At 38.6% G+C, this 21,867-nt stretch overlaps 2 protein-coding genes across 2 annotated transcripts in view; both read right to left on the bottom strand.

Moving 5' to 3' along the window:
* LOC135362165 (TBC1 domain family member 22A-like) overlaps positions 1-21,867 on the bottom strand; it is a gene marked incomplete at its 3' end in the record, with an annotated part of 289,826 nt that overhangs the window by 139,636 nt on the left and 128,323 nt on the right.
* Positions 1-21,867, bottom strand: part of LOC135362211 (alpha-mannosidase 2-like) — a 165,314-nt gene that overhangs the window by 22,736 nt on the left and 120,711 nt on the right. The window contains exons 18-20 of the mRNA XM_064575622.1: positions 12,128-12,261; positions 9,174-9,315; positions 6,344-6,474 (exon numbers count right to left, since the gene is read on the bottom strand). Coding sequence (XP_064431692.1) covers positions 6,344-6,474; positions 9,174-9,315; positions 12,128-12,261 — 407 coding nt within the window. The remainder of the gene's footprint in view (positions 1-6,343; positions 6,475-9,173; positions 9,316-12,127; positions 12,262-21,867) is intronic.

Here is a 21,867-nt window from a genome sequence, read left to right as displayed (position 1 = left end):
ACTAAGTAGAATCTTAACCAATAATGCCTAAGGTATAAGAGCACACAGAGAAAAACACTAAGAAGAGAAAATAATTTATGTGGAAAGTTTTTTTGATCAACAGTGACATGTGGAACAAATTTAATTTTGTATCTTATTTTTAAACTGTCCATTTCACTGATATCCTCTGATTTTGCATCCTTTCTGCAATACAGGGCTCAAATAAAAGGCTTGGCTACTTATCTGGCCGAAAAGATAGGATTTATAGGAGATACGGGGCTTAAAATTCAGAATGTCAGATTAGCACTGAACAGAGGGTATTGAGCAAAGAGTGACAAGCATCTTGCCAGCAGCGAACTGTAGATGTCATTACAATTCAGACTATGGAGAAAGAAAAAAAATTAAAGGCAGTAGAGGGACAGTGCATACTGAGATACTGACACAAGGTCTAAATGACTTGTAAATAAAATATGCACCCATCCCACACTTTTTTTAAAAGAAAGATTAAAAAAGCATATATAATAATATTCACCAACAATACTGAAATTTAATGCATGTTGTTGAATACTGAGGGAACAGTTTCAACTGGAAACTTTAAATGTACTCCAAGATCAAAGGACTTCATAATCTAGGTCAGGATTGCTGACAAAATCACTTTTCAATAATAAAAGATAAAAGATCCCAACAGAAAAGAAGACACCTGCCGTATCAGAATCAGAAGGCATTAAGTCCATTCTAGGTCAAGTAACATTCAGAGAAAGCTTTCTGGCTTTGTTCTATGCTCTTGGAGGAATCCCTGGACACTTCAGTGAATAGGTGGGATACTTCTTGATGGATTATGTATACCTTTCAAACAGTAATGTGCATATATACTCTTCCTCCCAACCACACCAGTTCCCTTGACTCTCAGTGCCCCCCTGCAACCTACCATACATAAAAATGGCTTGGGGAGCTTTAAACATAGATCCCCGAACCCTAACCCAAATCTGCTTAATCAGAATTTCCAGGGGTGAGCCCTAGGAAGCCAAAGCTTAACAGCCCCCAGAGTGAATCTCAAATCTCGGTCAGTCTGACACAGCTCTGTGGACACGTGCTGGGAACCATCACCCCAGACATCCTCCCAACCTTGTAGAAGAAACCGCTGCCTTTGCAATCAAATGTCTGAGTCTCATCCTTTAACTAGTTTTGGATTAAGAAAATGATTCAGACTCAGAAACATGTTAATGCTAAGTCTCGTCAAAGGAAACAATATCATGACTGTAAGTGCTTCGAGAATTCAAGAACTGTGCCATTTACTGTCCTAAGCAGGATAAGGGAGAGAAGTTTAGGGAAGATTTGTGGTTCAGAGCTATAAAAGCACCACGAACAAATAACGCTGCTGGAAGCTGGCCAGGCAGGGTGGGACAAAATCTCACAGAAGGTTCCATGATTCATGCACTTTCTTAACATGTTTATAGCAACGAGGGGCTCGACAAGATATTTAGCTGGTGAATTATCACCTTTTGATTAATCTCCTGGAAAGGTAATCTTTTAACTGTAACCTTTATGATAAACCCAAAGCTTATAACACATGTTTGCTATAGGAAATTTTAAGCTGTAAATGAATTCTCCAGCCTTGCAGTACTAATATACTACTCTAAACATTATTTGGTTCCTTGTGGGTTGGAAGGCTTCAAGCTGTTCAGATCTAGCTTTCTCCTTGCATTCTGTATGAAATTATAAAGAGTTTATAGCACATTCTGATCCAAACCACAAGAAGTTGAGATCTCCATTGGGTTCCAGCCCTTATTTTATAAATCAGAACTTCCTGCTAGGCTCCATGGTGTCCTTCATGAAGCCCATTTAAGTTATCTGATCCCTAAACATCAAAGGTTTCCATCCATCTACAGCAAAACTTGCTAAATAAATTATCTAAGACAATAAGAGATGATATTTTGAGTCACTTTGGCTTATTCAGTATGACCTGATACATGGTGAGAACTTGATAAATGTTTTTTTAAACTTAATCTATCAACAAGTAAATGTAATATAAATAAAGGAGAGAAAAATACAGTAGGAGAAAGGATGTGGTAAAAAGAGACAGAAGAAATAATTGATGAAAATTAATGAATCATAAGATTTAGAAATATATCTCATTTAGCGCAGAGGTGAAGCCTGGTGATCTGTGAGCTAAATCTGCCTACAGATAGGTTTTGATAGGTCTGCATGGTATTAAAAAGTTGTCTGTTTTTTGGCCAACTCTCAAAAAAGAAAAAAAATCCAGGAGATTTCACAGTGAAATTGTCAACAACAACAAAAAAACTCCCTAAAACAGGTAACTTTTTTTTTTTTTTAAACCCAAAACACTGGAAACCCAAGTCACCCTGGGCCCCCATATTCCCTCAAGTGCAGCTGAGTTGTAGCTCCTTGGTGGGATGTGTCCTCACTCATCACAGACCTGGGGTCACCTCACTTACGCGTTTGCCCTTAAACCTGACCAACCTCCCTCATGCCATCACTTTTCTGAGTCCTGTCAGCATTTGAGCTTTTCATCTGATCTCTCCTAGCTCCTTTTCCTGACATGTAAAGAACTGGTATCCACAGGTAAAATGACACAACTGTAATACCTGAACACTTCCCAGCACTTCTAATTCCTGGTTCAATGCCCTCTACCTATAGCAGTCTTCAGCAGGAAGGGATAGGGAGTAAGTGTCAAAGAAACAAAACCTAAAGGGTCAATGCCAAAGAGACAATTCCCACTTTCCGCTTCCGTTGGTCATTACACATGGATGATAGTCCACCTCACATAGCTACAGTAACCCACTGGGCATCTGCACATCTCACAGCAATTATCATTCCAGTCCTTGTTCTCACTGCCTCTCTGCAGAACACTCACGAACAGGATTCGGTTCCACTTAGTCACCCAGATAACTCCTCCCAGAGGCTCTGGCAGGCTGAAGACTTTCTACTAAAATGCCTTCCTGTACAGAGACTGTCTCCTCACCATGGTTCCTACCATCGACATCTTAAACATGAGAGTCTGAGTTGAAAATAAAAACACTTTCTGCAAAGTTTAAGTTATAGGAGATGGAACATTCCTTAATCAAATGCCTTTTTAATCAATTGCACTAGAAATTAAAATGTATTTTCTCTTCTCTAGTTCATTTTTTATTTAAAAGAAACTATTGATTTAAGTCCAAGAATCTATAGTTGAGCAAAAAGAAAAATTTAACCAACATAGGATTATACAAACACTGGATCAAATTTCAATCAATTACTATCCAAGGAGTTTTGAATGGGAATAAACAAATTATTTCACTTCTAAGTGAAAGCTTTATAGATCTGACATGAAAATGCTTATTGCCATAGTTAATAGAAGCTTTGCAAATTAGTGTCTATATAGAGAGAAAAAAAAATCATAAAAGCCAGAGACATTTTCGGGAGGAGAAAAAGACAGTAGCTGCCAGCACTCAGACAATGATTTTCCTGTGCAGTTTTAGTCCTCAAATTAAGCTATCTTGTCAGTAATTGATTTAAACCATGAGTCCCAAGAACTGGTTTAAATCTTGACATCTAAAAATGGATATTAAAATCTTTTTTCCTAAAAGATTCTAGATACTGAAAGAATTCTTGGCTTTAATGAGCTGTTGCCATTTCATTCAATCAACCAGTGTTTTATTTTTAGAATAGCTACCATAGGCAAGGAGCCCTGTGGGGTACATAAAAATGAAGCAGACAAGTCCCTGGAATGGAGCAGGGGAAGAGAACATGCCGAGTATGACAAGGCAGTAAGCAGGGGCTGGGATAAATGCGGTGGCACCATGCGCTATTACAGCTCACTCATTTATGCATTTGTGCATTCATTCATGCAACACATATCGGGTGCTTCCTCTACCAGGAACAATTCTAGAAGCAGAGGAACATGGCCCCCACTCTCATGAAGTTATGGTCCAAAAGAGGAGAGAGACAATGATCAAATATAATCACATCTATGCACGGAGGACAGATGCGCAATTCTGAGGAGGCACTGAGGATGGTGATCTGGCCTGGTCAAGAAAAAGCAGTTGACCAAGGCAGCTTTGGCCTGAACTATTATGAAGAGTTCCCTGGGCACAGAATGAAACCACAAATGCAAAGGTGCTGTGGGCCCCAGGTGCGTAGGGAGCACTTGGGACTGAAAGAAAACTAGTGGGCCTAGAGCAGAAATAACACGAGTCATGCTGGATGAAGCTGGGGGACAGGCAGGGCCCAGATCATGAGGGGCTCTTCAGGCCATGGGAAGGATTTTGGCTTTTATTAGGAGAGCAATGAGAAGACACCTGAGGGTTAAGAAGGGAGCAGTGAGGTCAGATTGAATTTTGAAAAGATGAATCACTTTGCTTACTTGATTTGAGAACAAATATGGCAGGAAAAGAAGAGCAGAATGATTCAGGAAACACATGATGTTTGTTTAGATAATGGTGGTCAAAATAAGCGAGTTTATAGATTTGAAATATTTAGGCAATAAGATAGTCAACACTGGTGATCATTGTTTTAAGAAAGGGGCAGGCAAAGGAGAAGTATCAATGAGAGATGACTGCTATGTATGTGGCACTGGATGGAAGGTGGTACTAGTCCCCGAGAGAGCAAACACTAGAAAAGAGCAGGTCTGGGGGGAAGGGAAGAGAGATCATGAGAGTGATCATGGATATGTCGGGTCTGAATAGCAGGATGCAGCTAGGTAGATGGGTCTGCAGGTAAGAGGTGAAATATATGTGTGGGTTTCATCTGCGTAGAGGTGGTCACCAAAGCCACAGGAGTAGGAGAGATTGCAGAAGGAGAACATATAAAACGAGAAAAGGAGAAGGCGTGGGGCCAACCCTTGAGGACTCTGACATTTAATGGCTTAATAACCATCAGAGAGATAAAGAACCACTTGAGAGCTAGGAGGAAAACCAGATGAGCATGGCACCACGGAAGCCCTGGCTAGACTGTCTTCTAAGAAGTGACATGGTCAGTGTCGAATGCTGCTGCAAGGTGAAGTAAGATGGTGGATCTCGTGACACTGGCAAGGGTGTGTGTGTGGTGGGGGAAGCTAAAGCAAATCCGAAATGAGTTGAGTGTGACACGGAAGCAATGAAATAAACCCATCTTCCAAAGCGGCTCAACTGGGTGTGGAAGACAGGACGGGAGAGCAGGGCAAATGGACATGAGTCTGTGTGGAGGTTGTTTTTCGTATGTATGTATGTATGTATGTATGTATGTATTTATTAAAGATTTTATTTATTTTTTAGAGAGCGAGCGAGCGAGAAACAGCATGAGAGGGGAGAGGGTCAGAGGGAGAAGTAGGCTCCCCGCTGAGCCGGGAGCCTGATGTGGGACTCGATCCCAGGACCCTGGGATCATGACTCGAGCCGAAGGCAGACGCTTAACCATCTGAGCCACCCAGGCGCCCTTGGTTTTTATTTTTAATAGGAGAAAATGAAGAGTGTCTAAAAGCCTGCAGAAAGGGTTTCTTTCCTAGGGAAATGTCAGCTATGAAGGGCAGAGAGAGGGAAGGAGGATGATGATGCTGAGGAGGGCGCTGGGGTACGTTGCAAGGACAAGTGGAGGTACTGGCCTGGGAGGAAAGGAAGGTAAAAATGTCTCTATTGCAACATGAGGGAAGAAGGAAAGGGTGGGAGGAGATGGTTGATACCCAGAACAGAGAGCCCTGTCAGATGTGAAGTCGATGGTGAGGCCACCAGCTAAAAAGAGTAGAAAAGATCTGAAATGGATCAGTGAAGAAAGAAGGAGAGCAGAGTGAGAAAAAAAGGGCTGTGTACAGATCATCTGAGGTGGGAAATCAGTAAAGCACGGAGGACTGTGATGATGACTTTTGTGTAGCCTTGAAGAGGCGTATTGTCATGTTGGTTTACATCCAACTGAGCTTTAGCCAGATTTTTTTAATGGAATGCTGAGGTTTTGTCTTGAGAAATGAAAACTGAGCAAGAAGATAGACAAGTAAATCCATTTTCAATTGAGGAGTCTAAGACTAGAATAAGCACACTAAGGTTTCCCATAAATTTTACTAATCAAACTTAATCTAAGTATGTGATTAAGTTCTATTCTTAAATTCAACTCTTATTTTCTTTCAAAATAATCTCAGAAAATCTCACCCAAACTGATTCTTTAACATTTTACATCTACATAATAAGGAAAAATAAAAAATAAGATGACCTACATGCAAATCTGACATATGTGTAACTGAAGTTCTCTTTTTTGTCAATATAGGCTACACCTATTATAAAGATATCTCAATCCTGGGAACTGAAAATCATAAAAAAAGTGGACAGTCATAATTTCAAATTTTGGGTGGCAAAGAACAAACAACATCAGAACGTATGAGTTATTATTTTTTTCCTACCGTATTCACACTTCTTTTTTCCAGTAGTAGTCGAAATAAATTAGCTGTAACCTTGTTATCATGGACACCTTGCTCAAGGCCGCGATTATCATCTTGCATGAGTCTTCGATCCATGATAACTTCAATCTGACCTAACAAACAAACAAACAAACTGGCCAGAGTTATTTAATACAAACATCCAGTGACAATCACATAAGTTTAGGCACGGTCCTGATTTAAGCCAAGGAGACAGATCCATATAGCCCAAAGTACCAAGGGCTTTCTCAAAACAGCTAGGATAAATGCAAAAAACAGGACTTTATTTCCGTTCTTCTTCATAAATGTCTGGTAAAATTTGGTAAGAAATTTAAAAATGAGACAGATCAAAACTTAAGTGAAATTTAAAAAGAATTAATCTGAAGAGTATATTATGTCCTCTAAAATTTTTAGTGGTAGCACCTGGAATTTAAAAACATTTACGAGGTTCATTAGGAAACATACATCACACCTGGAGTAACAAGGCAAATACAGATGTGTAGAATCTAAAAAGGATTTGAAAGACTAAGCATTTTGGTTACTTGGTATCTGGTGATTCTCTGAAGAAACCCCAGGATTTGGAGACACCCAGCACGTACCCCCTTCCCTCCCTGGTATTAAGTTAGTGGCATCAACTATCCTCTCTCCTCTAGTTCAAGAAGAGGTCATATTTGGTTCCTTCATTGGCTGTGCAGTAATTCCACACCTCCTCTAGGTTAAGTTGTAAGCTAAGAATTAGGCTATGAGACTACAAACCAAAAAACCCTATCCAAAACAAAGCAAAAAACCACCCAGAGCCACAGTCATATATTTACACTAAAAAAAAACCTAGTCATACATAAAAATATATGCATATTCATCCATCCACTCATTCACATTTGTTACAGTACTAAATGATCTTTTGGCATAAAAGAGCAATACATAAAATATTTTAATAACTATTATTTTTACACAGTCAATCCAACTCTGTTTAGTTCTTTCTTCTCAATTTAGGTACCCAGTACATAAAACTGCCAGTGATGGTCAGAATTTTCGTTGTTACTACCTCCATATTTATTTTAGAACACAACTGTCTAGAATGTGCTCCTCAGGCACTGGGACGAATTGGCCATCTAGAGCTTGATCATGTCACACCCAAATGAGTACATCAATCTCTTGGCAGTTTCTCTCTTCTCCCTGCCTCCAAATGTTAGCCCTCATAATATGTGACACTCAGTAAATCTCCTGGGCTGTACTCAAATTGTTCTTCTGTTTGTAGGTACTGAAATGCTAGGGTGCTTGGCTGTCTGTAGCAGGGGCACCTGGGCCAGGTGTGACTCTTGAGCCCCCCATTTTTAAACGTTGCCTTAAATTCTCAAAGCTGGGTCCTTAAATAGGGAACTAGACATTAGGACTGGAGCAATCATGGAGTAGACAGTTATGTCACTTCCCTTGACAAAGGCAAGCTGAGAAATAAAGCTCCTCTGTCCCTAAACCACATTTAGGAATTTTATGTGAAGTTGTCCTTTCTATAAATAGTTGACTTAATTTTTTAAAAATCAAAACATATGGAGTGCCTGGGTGGCTCAGTCATTAAGCGGCTGCCTTCAGCTAAGGTCATGGTCCCGGGGTCCTGGGATCGAGCCCCATATTGTGCTCCCTGCTCCCTGGGAAGCCTGCTTCTCCCTCTCCCACTCCCCCTGCTTATGTTCCCTCTCTCGCTGTCTCTCTCTTTCTCTGTCAAATAAATGAATAAAATCTCCAAAGAAAAATAAAAATAAAAACATAAAAAATTCCAGACTCCTGGGCTCTTCAGAAGCAGAAAAATTTGGCAACCCTGGGCCCCTTTCCCCATGGTGACAACAACCTGGCGCTGAGCAGCGGCTGCCCCACCGTTCACTGGGAATGGTGTGCCCCAGTTTGCCGAAGCCCCACCACTCCCCGCTGCATCCCTGATGTGAGGCCATTATTATTTTTCTAACAGCGTTAATGTCTTTATGGCATCATCCCATGAGTCTGTGTAATGAAAGCCACAAAAGAAGATGAGTAGTATGCTTTTTTGTGTGGGTGGACATATGGAATGTATGTATATGCCCAATTAAAAAAGTGGGTTTGGGGCAAAGGGTACGTCAGGTACCTGCACACCTTTATTATCTGCCTGGCTCCTTAAGACATTTGTCTTAGCAACTCTTAATATGTAAGAAAGAAGAGCAATTTGACTACATATAAATGATAATGAAAAAATATGTATTATAAAGGACATACGCCTCTCCATAGAAGGTTTTATAAAAATTAATCTGTGTTTACGATTTATTTTCTCTTTCCATCTTGTTCTATCTTTTGGAATCCTTAAAGTTGTGTCTGTCACCTCTTTATCTGCCTAGCTGTATCATTGCAACTCCCTTTCTTCTTTCGGGTAGAAGTGCCCTAGAACGATACGATTCAGAGAAGCACCTAGGTTTGAACTGTTACGTCCCGCCTTTGCGAACTTAGGCAACTCTGGGAATTTCTAACTTTTACCCCAGCTCCCTCTCCTCTTTGGCTTCTGGGAGAGTTTCCACAGCCATTCCATTATGACAATGACAGAGGCTTGTGCAAACAATGAGCTATCAGGAGAGAAAAATTATCTTTAAGAAGCCATGGTTTCATGGAGCTTTAGGTCCCTCATTCTTCATCAGAAGATTGAAGAAATACATTATTTTATGTTATTCTCACAAAACCAAAATTAACTAATAGCTGGTGTCTGAAGATGATAATTAATAATATGACCAACAGAAAAATTATACATTTGGAACTGAAACTTGTAAGAGCAAAAAAGAATCCAAACAACACGCACCACTTTTCAAACTTGAAACCCCTAAAGACTGAGCTGAGAGTAATGTCAAGCAATGCTTGGTGTCCTGTATATAGGCCATTGTGGTTATCGGATAGACATTTGCTTGAAGAGGCAATTTGCTCATCGTCATTCTGGGCTGAATCTATAAGACCAAACAGTTCACTTTAAAAAAAAGAAATCAAGGGATATTTACAGATGTACTTTAAAAAATTAGTACTGACTACAGATGACGTTTCTTCCAAAAAGAAAAAGGTATAGCTTCCTTTCTTGTTCAAAGGAAGAGCTAATTTAGGAATTAAAACATTCTTTCAAACAATATGAAAAAAAAAATATAAGGAGGATCTTAGAAAACTTTTAGGTGAGAAAGGTAGAACTTATCCAGGTTCTTAAAATAGGCATTCCTATTTAAATTCAGAATAAAAATCCTTAACAAAAGTCTTCTAGCTTTCCAATATTTGCATAAAACAAATTATAAAGGTATCAAGTATTCATTTCTCATCTAAATCTAACATACTGCTTTTGTAATGAATGCTAAGCATAATAGCTCTCTATCCCCTTTCAAAAAATCTCTCTTATAATTCTTGAATCAGTTTTAATAAATACCACAGATCCCCTTATCAAATCCTCTAACATATTACATTAAAATAATCAAATTAATATTTATATTTAAAAACTCTTCAGTGCTTATTCTTCCTGTTTAGTGTCAATGTAGGTAGTTCCATATTTTAACTTTTCTTGGTCTGGTATGTGAATGCATGAAATACATTATTTTATTTTTTGACCGAAAATTCACTAAGCTGGTTGGGGCTGAGGAGAGTCCCTCAAACCTCAGGAGGAAACATCAAACAGAGACTTTGTTATGAGGTATCTTATTCACACCACATAAAAATGACATCTCTCCTGTTCAGCTCATGCAAGTGTGACATGACACTCAAGAAGAAAAGGAGTACAAAGTTAATGTAATAGTATTGAGTGCCCATTATAATGAGACAAAGTACGGGCATTCACAAATATGATCTTTAATCTTTACAACAACCCTGTAGTGCATCCTTTAACTTACTGGTTGTACTGAATAGTGTCCCCCAAATTCATGGTCATCCATAACCTGTGAATGTGATTTTGTTCTGAAATAGGATCTCTACAGACATAAGGTATAGTGGATTAGGGTGGGCTCTAATCCAAGGGCTGGTGTCCTTCTAAGCGGGAAACCTGGACACGAAAGGACACACACGGCAACACAAGGAGAATACGACAGGGACTCTGGGACAGCAGAGGCAGACAGTGGAGTGATGGGTCTACAAGCCCATCAGAAGCCCCAACAGGCAAGGAAGAGTATTTCCCTAGAGCCTCTGGAGGGAGTGTGGCCCTGAAGACATCTTGATTTGGGACTTCTGGTGTCCAGAACTATGACAGAATAAATTCTTGTTGTTCTAAGCCACCCATTTTGTGGTAATTTGTATCACAGGCCCAGGAAATTATGAACCTGAAGAAACAACTGCAAAATGTTAAAAAAAAAAAAAAAAAAAGAAAGAAAGAAAAAAGAAGAGAGAGTTTCAAAGAATTTTCCATTTCTCCTTTCCAATCTGGATCTTCCCAATCAAATTAACTTGTATACTCACTGAAAAGGACATTCACACTGTCATGACTATAGGGCTGCCACCCTCACTCCCTACCTGTTGGTCTAGATTTCTAGTTTTGCTCAAGGACTACTCTTTCCAAGGCTTAAAAAATGGCCTATTTTAGAAGCAGAAATATTTAGGTCATAAATTTAGAAATTTAGAAGTTTAGAAATAATATTTTCCCATTTATTCAAATGCTCGATCCTTGAAAAGAAAATTCACATGTTTATTCACTTTTACTAAGTTTTTTTCATTCATGTATACACCCACACATACAAATAATTGCTTTTGTAAGATTTTAAGAAAAGAGTTTCTTTTGTACACAAGGAAAATGAATCACCATAAAGTCAGGGCTTCATTTGAAAACCAAACAGCTGTGGTAGAATTAACATGTAAATTCAAAGTGTATAATGCAATTTTTATGCTTTGGAAAAGGTTTAAATTTAACCTTTGCAGGAAATTGTAGAAGAGAAAATTATCACAACCCCTTCCACTCATCCCAGTTGAAAATCAGACAAAGTAAAAGCATTTGTTGTGAAATTATTTCTATTCATAGCCAGAAATTTCTAAAATGCTAATGTCTCAAAAACATGCTAATGTTTTTAGTGGTAGTATTTCAAAGCTATGTTGTCACACACATATACTCTGAATATAGAAATTTATGTAACAATCAAAAGAGCCCTATTAAATTAGAGAGCTAACAATCTGAAAAAAAATTGAGTCAATTTTCTCATTACTATTTCAAACTATTTTGTGAACATTTTGATTAAATACATACCTGCCCACATTTCTATATATGTGCTTGTATTTCTTTGTCTATGTATATGTACACAAGTGTGTGCATAAAGGTAAATACACATACATTATTGATAAAAAGAGGGAAAGAGCTTTCCTGAAATTTAAAAGAGCCCATTATTACATTATACATTTAAAAGTATATATGTAATAAATTAAATACACACATACCAATTCTTTATGAGGGGAAAAATACATACTCCACCAATCCCTAATTATGTTTCCTTTCTATTAATCAAATTCAGATATATTTTGGTGTCAAGGCATTTAACATGCAAATGGTCACCAAATCTGCCTTTGAAAAAACTACCTCCGTAAATCAGATGCTCTACAAACCAATCTCTCAAATATCTGTTCTAACTTTGGACATCTGGTTGAATATAGAACCTATAAGTACCTGTTAAAATTCAGTTTTCCTTTAGAAATAATTTGTAAACTTAAGCATATTTTTCAAAAGATCCAAAATTAACTGGCCCACTACCATATATAAAAGTTACACACTAACACAGCTATTACTTAGACATTTTAAGGGAAAATTACCTGATATCCATTCAGGTCAGTATAAAATTTGTTTTGACTGTTTATGCTAGAAGAAATTCTCATTGCAATCTCACGGTTATGTTCTTTTCGGATGTCCACGATATTGGACACTTCCACAGACTGTCCGTCTGTTCCTAAATTTAAAAGAATATATATGTTAATAGAAATTGATTGCTCCACTTTTCTTATACTGTACAGAACTTCCAGAGTGACATACATTTTCCCGTTTTCTATTCCTATCTTCACCATTTTTCATGCTAACTGTGCCACCGTTCACCTTTTTCTTTCTTTTCTTTCTTTCTTTTTTTTTTTTTTACACTGTCAGACAGTAGAAAACATTTACTCCGGAGAACATGTAACTCAACAGAAGGATGAAGAGCTTGGGATGAGATAAACGCAGATGAAATATAAGATGCAAATGATTCTCCAATGAGTTCTGGAGGGAAAAGAGAACTTTAAATGAGAAAAGGTTAGCCCACTCCAGGCCAGGCCGCCTGTCACGTGTACGGCCATTCTCCAACAGAGCCATGTGAGCCTACTTCTTCATGGCTCGCCTTCCGTGCTGGAAATCTGAAGCAGTGAGATCTACACTCTGTTGGTTCGAGAGACAGTCTATTACTGCCCATGATCTATAATCTAGGAAAAGAGAAACGAGATCCAATGAGATGCTTTATGGCTAAAATGGATATTATCATATTAGTATTTGTGGAGTATAATCTGGACAGCTCCCCAGAAGTTAAATCAATTTTTTTTTAAGATTTTATTTATTTATTTGACAGAGAGAGACAGCGAGAGAGGGAACACAAGCAGGGGGAGTGGGAGAGGGAGAAGCAGGCTTCCCGCCGAGCAGGGAGTCCGATGCGGGGCTCGATCCCAGGACCCTGGGATCATGACCTGAGCAGAAGGCAGCCGCTTAACCGACTGAGCCACCCAGGTGCCCCAAGTTAAATCAATTTTAATTGAGTTTGGTATCTCTTAGGACCCCTTGTTATGGAGTGATTCATTTTGTCCTTTGCTATATAAAGCAGAGGACAGCTTGAAGAAGTCCCAGATGTATCAAACATTTATTTTTTTGGATAAGCCTAAACTTTTCACTAATTTCTATCTGTCATGCCACCCTAACTATATCTTCTGGTCCTGAGTGAAGCCTTGGGTCTATTTCCGAGACGGAGAGGGGAGTTATGGAGAAATCCAACACTCCTAATACAGACTGAGTATGTAGAAGAGATACTGGATCTTCTACAAAAGAGCAATCAGGAAAGCAAGCAATCAAAGGAAGAAAGACTGGCCCTATCCTATTTCATACGGCAGAAGGTTTTTAAGGTTCTAAGAGCCCTGGACACGTACCTGCAGTTGTCAGTCGTTACCCACCAGGCCTCACACACACTCTGTCACAGCGTGCTGATCACCAGGACACTCTTTAGACAAAGAAGGCTATGTAAAGAGAAATGGGGAGTGGGAGAAGGGAGTAAGGAGGACTTTTTCTGGAAGCCAAGAAGAATCCCCAGGGCTTAGAGAAGATGAAAGCAAACAGTTAAAGGAAGGAAGTTTGAATCGGTGGGACTGGTGGAAAATAATGAAAATGCAGCTAGCTGAGGCACTATAGGTTTATGTGAGAAGTACACCGGAAATTGTAAGACATCAACAGTAATATGCTGACAATACTAAATGGGCAGAAGCCTCCATCAACAGATTTTTCAGAATTCTCACAGAAGTTCTTTTCTGGGAGATGTTACTCCTCCAACTCGACAACCTCAGTCAGAGATGACTTCAGTTTCTTACTATGTTCATAAAGCTGTGATGAGCAGTATGACCTCATGTGTGGGGGAAGAAGGTCCTTTTCTTTTCCCTCCCACTTTATGGCCAGTCTGAACCACTAACCAGTAAAATATACATATAACTTTCCTTCTGACAATTACCAGATAACTGACCCAAATAGCTTCACTACTACTGGGAAGTTAAAAGAAAACAAAAATCGCATCCACTGATGCCAGAACAATGGTGTTTTCTTTGACTAGGAAATGTATTACTTTCGATGCAAACTTTCCTTTCAGTAGGTTTATGTCAACCCCAATATCTTTCAAAGCCAATGAAATGTATATGGAATTCTAACAGACAAGCTTCCACAAATGAACCAAAGATGCCAAAAAACACAAAATACAGCACAGGGATGAAGTCCCCCATGAAGCATTCAGGCAAACACCTCATCTACTGGAGGCACTCGTGGCTGTTTGGCACCACGTCCGTTTTCTCCTCTCTAGACTGGATATTCTCCCAGGGGGTCAATAGAGTACATGAAATGAAATAAAGTCTTTACAAAGGAGAGTGTCATTAATTTCAAGTCACGTATCTCTGGAAAACATTTACAAAAAACATGCTTCAAGAAAAAATAAATAATTTCACATTACCTCTGGCAATAATAAATTATTTCTGTTGAGAAAATGATCTTTCTTGAGCTCAGTATTATGCTCAGATCCGGTTGTGGCAACAAATGCTTAAGTCTCCTTTAAAAGGAGCCTCGATGTCCATTCACAGTTCAGCAAGACATCTGTGCCAGGACAGGCTTTTAAAGTAAGATCAAACCTAATACACTTATTATGAACAAACCAAATAAATCTTGTAATGGTAATCAAAGCAAGGGGGTATCCCTGAGTCATCAAAGGTAATTTATTACTTTTTAAAGAAGAATCTATGTGAGGGGGATAAAGGACTGCTACCTTTTCCTACTCTAGGTCAAGAATTCCCTAAAGTGTGCCATTCCCAAAGAAGCTCATGGGATTGAGGGGAGAACTCCCTGGGAAGCATGGGTATGAACCGATCGGTCTCAGTGACCTGCAGAATCTTTGCAGCAAAAGGTTCTTTTACCAAATTGGTTCCACCTGGGCATGGATGGCCAGGAATTGCTAAGCCCCTCTGGTTTTTCTTCAGTCCTGGGAAAGAAAACAGCTCCTACCTAACAAGCGTAGTCCAAAGAGTTATGTCATTGATAAAGACAGAGAATTAAGAACTCCCTTGCTGCTAACACCTCACCCTCTGTCCCCAGAAAGAGAGAATGGAGATTATTTATCTTTATTAACAGAGGCAATGCAAGGTAAAAACAGAGCAAGTCCACAGGTGGAAAGCCATCATAGAGAAGCGGAAAGAGTCTTGCAGAACTCTGAAGTTTTGTTTTTTTTTTTTTTCTCCTCCCTGGAGCCTGTTAGCTCCTTACAGATTGTCTTACACACCATCTCTGCATTCCAGTTTTTAACAATAATTTGGGGATGTAGTAGGTGCTGAATCACCATTAAAGAGAATGAGTTAAGATGTGAGAGGCTGTCCTTCATGATGCAGAAGTCAGCTGACATGGGAGGAAAGCAAACTAGGCCATGGACAGAGTTTAAATAGAAAGAAAGGAATAAGTACTTAGATTTTGAGCAAACACATGCATGTTAGAATGTAAGCTCCTCAAGCACTGGGACCATGTCTTATTTATCTTTATGCTCCCAGCACATAATAGGCAGATAGTGTTTGCTGAGTAACGGGCAGCAGCTACATGGAAGAATCAGCCAACAATTACTGAGTCCTCGCTATGTACCATATGCCCCGCCATATGCTTTACATACAGTAACTCATTCAATCCTGACCCTAAGCCTAGGAGAACATACCTTGCCCCAGATCACAAGGCTGACAGAACCAGCACTAAGCCTCTCGGCCATCATGTCTCACTGGCAAATTGACCACTAGAGAATGTTAAAGTTACTTTGGGACCATGGATTGGAGAAGCTTTGCAGTGACTCTAAGTAGAAAGGAGACCTCCAGGTTATTTTTTAAGAAAGGGAGAGGGTACTGATCTGGGATGATATGCTGCAAGTGCTACCTAAAGGAGACAAATACATTATCAGTAAAATAAAATAAAAATAATAAAAAATAATTATGGGACAGGCTTGCCAGAATACAAAACTTCTTCAAAACAATCCGAAATCTTTTCTTTAAAAATGTCACGGTCACTTTAGAAGCCAATAAAGTAATATATACTAATTAAAGACACTGTGATCTCACGTATTTACCTAAGATGAACACTAATCACAAGCACAAGCATGTTCACTGTGCACTGGTGCCAAGGGTAGAAACATGGGGAAACAGGCTAGATGCCCACCAACAGAAAAATGAATAATAAAACCAGTACATCCACGTTTTGGACTGCTCTGTAGCAAATGAATGAGGTAGCTCTCTGCCCTGGCAAAGAAAGATATCTGATGCAAGAGGTGAATGGAGCATTTGTACAGTGTGATGAACTTTTTGCTAAAACCAAACACAATACTATACCTTTCTGCAGATATGCATGCAAGAGAGGTGTGTGTGAGAGAGAGAGAGGAGATAGAGAGAGAGAATGCAAGTGATCCGAGGGTGCACACAGGTATCTGATTACCTCTCTTGAGTAGTGGATAGGGACCACGCACAGATTCTAGAGGGATTTTACATTATATACATATACTATAATGTGTGACACTTTTGTCAAAAGAGTATACATATATATTATTTGTATACATAAAAATTATTATCTTTTTTATTCTATTTTTTTTTTAGATTTTATTTATTTGACAGAGAAAGACACAGCAAGAGAAGGAACACAAGCAGGCAGAGTGGGAGAGGGAGAAGCAGGCTTCCCGCTGAGCAGGGAGCACGATACGGGGCTCGATCCCAGGACCCCGGGACCATGACCTGAGCCGAAGGCAGACGCTTAACAACTGAGCCATCCAGGTGCCCCCGAACTTACCCAACTTAACCAGGAGTTGACGCTTAGGGTTATTAACTAATACACACTGCTTCACTCAACACATAAACGACAATTCTCACAACAATGATAAATTTAGTAGGACAATATGGAGATGATGTTTCTAAAAAAGCAAATATTATCATTTTTAAAAACTGTACTCATATCTGAAAGTACCAAGAATAAAAATGGTAATAATTCCCATAACTAGATGACCTTTTTGTCCATGTTGACTTATTCAACTTGCCTATCCATTGTAAGATCTAATTTATCCTCTGAGGTACTTGCTGATTTCCAGGTCTGTAAATGTTCATATTGACTATTTCTCCACAAGTGAAAATTTTAACATCTGCTTTCATGAATATAAATTTGAGTAAATTTCATTCCAAGTCTTGAATTTAAGAAAATGATGATGCACCACTTCGTTTCATTTCTAAAGCACTTGATAAATAACTACTACGACTTATTGATCAACTTATCATGAGCAAGGCACTAGTCTACATATTTTAGGCTTTTCATTTCAGTAATTCTTAAAATGACACAAAAGTAAATGCATAATAGGAAAAGTAGAGCATTTTGATTCCATGGATTGCAATTTTTGGTTAAAGATGACACCAATTAACTACAATATACTTGAAGACCTAGTAATAGAAAAAAACACACAATAACACTGAAAGCTGTCTTTTTTTTTTTTTTTTTTGTCCTATTAAGCATTGATTTTAAGAAACAATAGGTTTGGGACGCCTGGGTGGCTCAGTCGTTAAGCGTCTGCCTTCGGCTCAGGTCATGATCCCAGGGTCCTGGGATTGAGTCCCGCATCAGGCTCCCTGCTCCTTGGGAGCCTGCTTCTCCCTCTGCCTCTGCCTCTCTCTCTCTATCTCTCATGAATAAATGAATAGAATCTTTAAAAAAAAAAAAGAAACAATAGGTTTTTTGGAAGCTCTCTCTTGGAGGGAATACAACATCTACATCAGTAACATTTTTTTAAATCCAAAACAGACAAGATCTAACGAAAGCACTTCCATGGGGAGTGAATAAAACAGCTCACAACACTGTAGAGCTTTCTTGTTCCCTTCCCAACGATCCAAGCTGGGGCTGGTCCAGGACAAGCGAGGGAAGAATGCTAGAATACTCATAATGGTCTGTTCGCATACTCTCCACACTGACAGTCACTCTGAACTTGCCTACTTCCCGCTCTCCCAAACATGCTCCTTTCCAAGGTAGCTTAATGCAGGAAGCCTGGATTCTGTGTACTCTTACTTCTCAAGTTGATCTTGCTATGGAGGCAAGCAGTTCTTCCTTGTTTTTTTCTTTTTTTTTTTAAATCACACTTTTACCGTTCCTTCTCTTGAATTAACAAAAAAGAATCAGTAGCATACCACTCATTCATCCTAACTCCAGTGGACGCTGAACAGAGACAATTTGCAATACTGGTGTTTGGTTGAACTTTAAAGGCTGGGTAACAAATATTTTCCAAAACATGTGATTTTCTATTGTTTGGCTTCAACAAAACTGAAGGTGTATCTAATCAATTTGTCAGGCAGTAGATCATTAAAAATAATTGATTGAAACTCAAGTTTGACAATAGACAATTCTGTGATTTATGGACCATAACTCATAAGGAGTGCAAGGGACTGAATGACATTCTTATAATAAAACTCCTTCCATTCCCACCTATTTATGGTAACATCATTTTTTGGCCTTACCTTTATAAAAACAAAAATTAAGAAGAAAATCGATGCTGAAACCTATCTCATTCTAGCAATAAGTAACATTCACCAATGGATACATGAACATATGGGGATACAAAGGGTAGAAACGATTCATCCACTGAGCAAAAAGTTTCCTATAAGTTCATGAAATAAATGACCAAAATGGCAATATACAGGAGGCAGACGCTTAACGACTGAGCCACCCAGGTGCCCCTATACAGGGACTGTTTTGATCAACTGTATACTACTAATAATCTTTATAACTCAATCCAGAAAAAAATTAATACTTACTTTTAGGATGATAGAATTTTTAAACTTAATATACACATACATATGTATTTAATAAGAGTAATGAAAGGTTGATAAATAACAAGACTCTCAAGCATAAAAATATTACATTAAGATAAAATTCTGTGGAAGTAGAATGGAAATACGAGTTCAAGGAGAAAATAAGGATGTGAAATTTGACTGTTAAAGATCTTATTCAGGCCTTTTTAAAAATGCATGATTTGGAAATCAAATTGCTACTCACTGGATATGCTTATTTTAAAATATCAATATTTATTATATCCCAGAAAAAAAATCTGCAATTCTTTAAATGTATAAAAACTAGATGCCAACTTAAATATATGTAATAGTTTTTCAAATTCTAATAGGAACAAAGGAGTCTGATTAAAAAAAACCCCACTTCACGCTTTGTAATGTTCTTTCCCTCCTTTCTGCCTATATAAATGACATTTCTCTAAGACATAGCATCTCAACAGCTCACTTCCTTTATCAAATCTTCCCCAAAACCCCCAACCCTCAATGGCTACTGTCTTTTGTAACACTTATGTCTAATTCATGTGGCCCACATCCTCTTTTTTTTTTTTTTTTTAAGTAGACTCCACACCCAGCACGGAGCCCAATGTGGGGCTTGAACTCACAACCCCTAAGATCAAGACCTGAGCTGAGATCAAGAGTCAGACGCCTAACCGACGGAGCCACCCAGGTGCCCAAAGCCTACACAACCTCTTAAGGAGACACAACACTTAATATGTGCCAGGCTTTATGTATATTAACTCAGTTAATCTTCCAACACTTCTGTGAGGTGGATTCTATTATTGTCACCTTTTTCAGTATGACAAAACCAAGGACAGAGAGGTAATAACTTGCGCAAGGTCAAGCAGCTAGCTAGTAAGCGGCAGAGCTGGGATAGGAGCTGGAGATGACATGCAGGTACGTGGACTCTGGAGTCTGAGCTCTTAACCACCATACCCCCCCCATATTTCCCATCCCCCTGCCCTTCATCTGAGTTTAGTACAACACTTATTTGTGGGGGAGGATGCTTCCCTGCTAAGAAGCTATGCTTTCAACACAGCAGCTGCTGTCAACGAGCCCCCAAGATAACCTCTGAGTTCTCAATCTGTGTAGCCAGAATGTGCTTATAGTCCCTTAAAATAACCTCCTCTTTCATGCCTGTAGGGAATAATCAGATTCAACACATAGCTACTTATTTCAATTTTTAAAAGTTCCAATTAACAGGAAAGAAAAATCCTTAGCAGTCAATTGCATATTATGGTATTCCAAAAATGTCTGAATTACCTAAGTCTGCCTAGCCATAACTTACTTAATGCTTTTTACTCTTAAACTAAATATGGAACGCAGTCCTGGGAAAAAAATGAGAGATTGATTGCAAACCATTTTAATATCCTCATGAATCTTTTCATGGAAATAAAAACAACTTCAGTGAAGCTCTGAGACCTTGTTTACAAGGAGGAGGACTCCAGGGATGGAAGGCCCAGATTCAACCATCCTTAGAAGATGAATTTAGGAGCAAGGAGTTAAGCACAACAGAGACTTTATGTAATACTAAGTTTTGTGAAGACTCTTTAATGGTTATACCTAATTGGCCATCTATCTAGTCTTTCTACAGTTTAAGAAACTGAGTCCGTAAGAAATCTAAGGACAAACTCAAGGTCACTGGTTGGCTTCAAGGCACAACTGAGGATTCAGACCTCTAATTCCCAGTGTGATTCTCTTATGTGTTTAACTAGATGGAGTTCATTTTGACTTTCTAAAAGTCAAGGGTCATGTTATGAATCCAATCACATTACATATTCAAAACAGAGAAAAACTAAGCGACCTCTTTTTGAATGCTAAATGTGCCCATGCAAGGAAATTACTCAATCATTGCAGCCAAAGGAAAGTCTTTTCTTCCATACTTTTTGATGGCAGTTCATTACATTTTACCTCCAGGCTACTTGCTTTCTTTTAGCAAGATCCATTACATATAGTACTTTCATAGTATGTTGGTGGAAAATAGGCAAAAGTATTGCATTTAGATATTTCTCTTAAGGGTTGAAACATGGTTTGCACACATACTCATTCATTCACAAACACCCGCCTAGGAGAACGTAGTCCTGGGGCGGAGAGGCGGGGGGAAGCTTGAAGGTATATATTTTAACCGATCTGGAACCTGAACCTTGTGCTAGTGAAAATGTACAGGACACACTGGTAACCCATAGCAACCTCATTCTTCAAAGTAGCTGTTGATGTCAAAAAACTAGGGCACCAAAGTCTAATAATTACAACTCCAAAGACAAATGAAGCCACAGCTAGCAAATGTCACTTACTGATCATGATGTCACTGCAAGGTATGCACTTGTTGTGATGAAACATATATAACGTAAGGGGATACAGGGGCTTCTGCCTGTATCACATTCTATCTTCCAAATCAAGATTAACAAAAAAAAGCTAAAGTAGCCTTAGTGACACGAAAAGCTTCAATTTAATGAAAGATGATTATAGTGCAAGAAAAATTAATCCTCATTTCTCCCATCTTTTCCTCCAGAAAAATGTTATTTTCTACAAACTAAATATAATCTTTGAAAAATTAAAAAAAAAATAGTTCCAAAAGGGCATTTCATTAAATTATGGGTGCTACAAAATGGATTTCTTATTTAACCTGATAGAAGGCGATACATTGTGTTGCATTAGAACTCTTTCAAATCCCTCTGATCTTGTAGAGCTTTTAAAGCTAGTGAGCACAAGATTTCCTCTAATTTAATATTTCTAGAAACGTTTTGAATGTAATGTTTGAACAATAATGAAAAGAAACACAAGAGTGTTTTTTAATAGCTTAAATGATGTTAAGAGAGGACTCTAAACTGCACCTCTGACCATTTTCAGAATCTGGAGAGAACACAAATAGACACTAAAACTTAAATATAAAACACCAAGAAAAAAACAAAAAACAAAAAAACAAAGTTGGTTGAACCTACGCCTCCCAA

The sequence above is a fragment of the Mirounga angustirostris genome, unplaced genomic scaffold (assembly GCF_029215605.1).
Source record: "Mirounga angustirostris isolate CCGP_5_RB_7025 unplaced genomic scaffold, mMirAng1.0.hap1 SCAF_12, whole genome shotgun sequence".
NCBI classification, from domain to species: domain Eukaryota; kingdom Metazoa; phylum Chordata; class Mammalia; order Carnivora; family Phocidae; genus Mirounga; species Mirounga angustirostris.
Note: the sequence above shows the minus strand (reverse complement) of the source record. Positions and strands in the feature narration are given on the sequence as shown.